At 47.1% G+C, this 1,312-nt stretch overlaps 1 protein-coding gene across 1 annotated transcript in view; it reads right to left on the reverse strand.

Moving 5' to 3' along the window:
* The window catches only part of USP42 (ubiquitin specific peptidase 42), a 32,690-nt gene that overhangs the window by 17,019 nt on the left and 14,359 nt on the right, over positions 1–1,312 (reverse strand). The window contains exon 16 of the mRNA XM_010003324.1: positions 3–127. Coding sequence (XP_010001626.1) covers positions 3–127 — 125 coding nt within the window. The remainder of the gene's footprint in view (positions 1–2; positions 128–1,312) is intronic.

A 1,312-nucleotide genomic window follows, 5' to 3' on the forward strand; every position in this document is an offset into this window, starting at 1 on the left:
ACCTCGGTGTGTCTGGCCGCACCGGGACGTCCCGGGCCGGCCGGGCCCGCAGACACGGGCGGCGGCAGCTCCAGGCCCGGGCGGGGCGGGAGGCGGAGGCCGCGGGGCCGGAGCGCGGCCCGGGAGCCTGAAGGGGGAAACCGACACTAAAAGCTCTGGGAGATCGCAGGGAGTGAGAGGGTGTCAGTTTTCGCAAAAAGAGGACTTTTATTTCTCTCCCATCTCCTGTTTTTTGAGGGTCATACACTTTTTTTCTCATCCACATGAGCATCATTCTCACAACGCTTAAAAGGTCCAGAACACTGCTCAAAAAAAAGCGTGTTTTTAATTTGAAAAAGTCCATCTAAAAGGTGAATAATGAGAATTTACAATCGTTGCAAAACAGCTTCTGCAGATAAAAATTAGACGAGTTTTCTTCATAGACTTGTTCTTTCACCATTAGAGCTGTCACACAGATGGGTAATATTCTTTGGAAAGTACTAAAATGATTGGGAGTGGTCAAAAGAAAGCATGTAATAGGCAAGAGGAGCCATGTACATTGGACGTTGTCGAGTGGAATTGAGGAAACAGGTGTTGCCTGGATTTATCAGTCCAACTCCAGTGCTTTGTGTGTAATCCCAATCCATACAAGTTTTCTCACATGGAAAAACATTTGTGTTGGATCAATTCCATCATGAACAACTGCAAGAAAATTATGTTTTAAAAGAGATACATCGGTTTTGTTTTTAAAAGGATATTTTGAAAGCAGCATTTTGCATGAGTGCCCAGAAGAACCTGCTCCACTGCAAAGCACAGAACCATGTGAGGCACATGGTAACGCTGCCACTTGGGTTGGCCGGTCCACACACTGTTCTGGGCAATGGTTTATTCAAAATACACGCTTACATAGATCTTTTTGGGCAAAATGTTTTTGATCTCCTTATGGTGCTCAGCCCAAATTTGCAGCGTGAGATGGCATTTTTTTTTTATCATAGTGTCTCTTAATTGTGACAGAGGGAAAAGTTCAGGTTGATATAAGAATGTCAAGAACCATTCCAGAGACAAAAGGAGAAATCCTGTCACTAAGTCACGAAAAATTAACTCAAAGAACTAAAGAGCAAATGAGGAAACAGCCCAAACACACACAAACAATCCAACCACCAAGCTGTCATTGCAAAATTAATTCTCCCTTCACCCTGAACTGGGAGGCCACATGTCTATGCTCGGGAGCGGCGGGAGCCCAAACGCTCACAGAACAAAATGGCCCCGACGCGCAGCCCAGAGGGGCCGGGAAGCAGCTCCGAGGGAGCCCCCGCCTCGCCCTCCTCCCCCC

This window comes from Chaetura pelagica, unplaced genomic scaffold (assembly GCF_000747805.2).
Source record: "Chaetura pelagica isolate M959 unplaced genomic scaffold, ChaPel_1.0 scaffold138, whole genome shotgun sequence".
NCBI lineage: Eukaryota > Metazoa > Chordata > Aves > Apodiformes > Apodidae > Chaetura > Chaetura pelagica.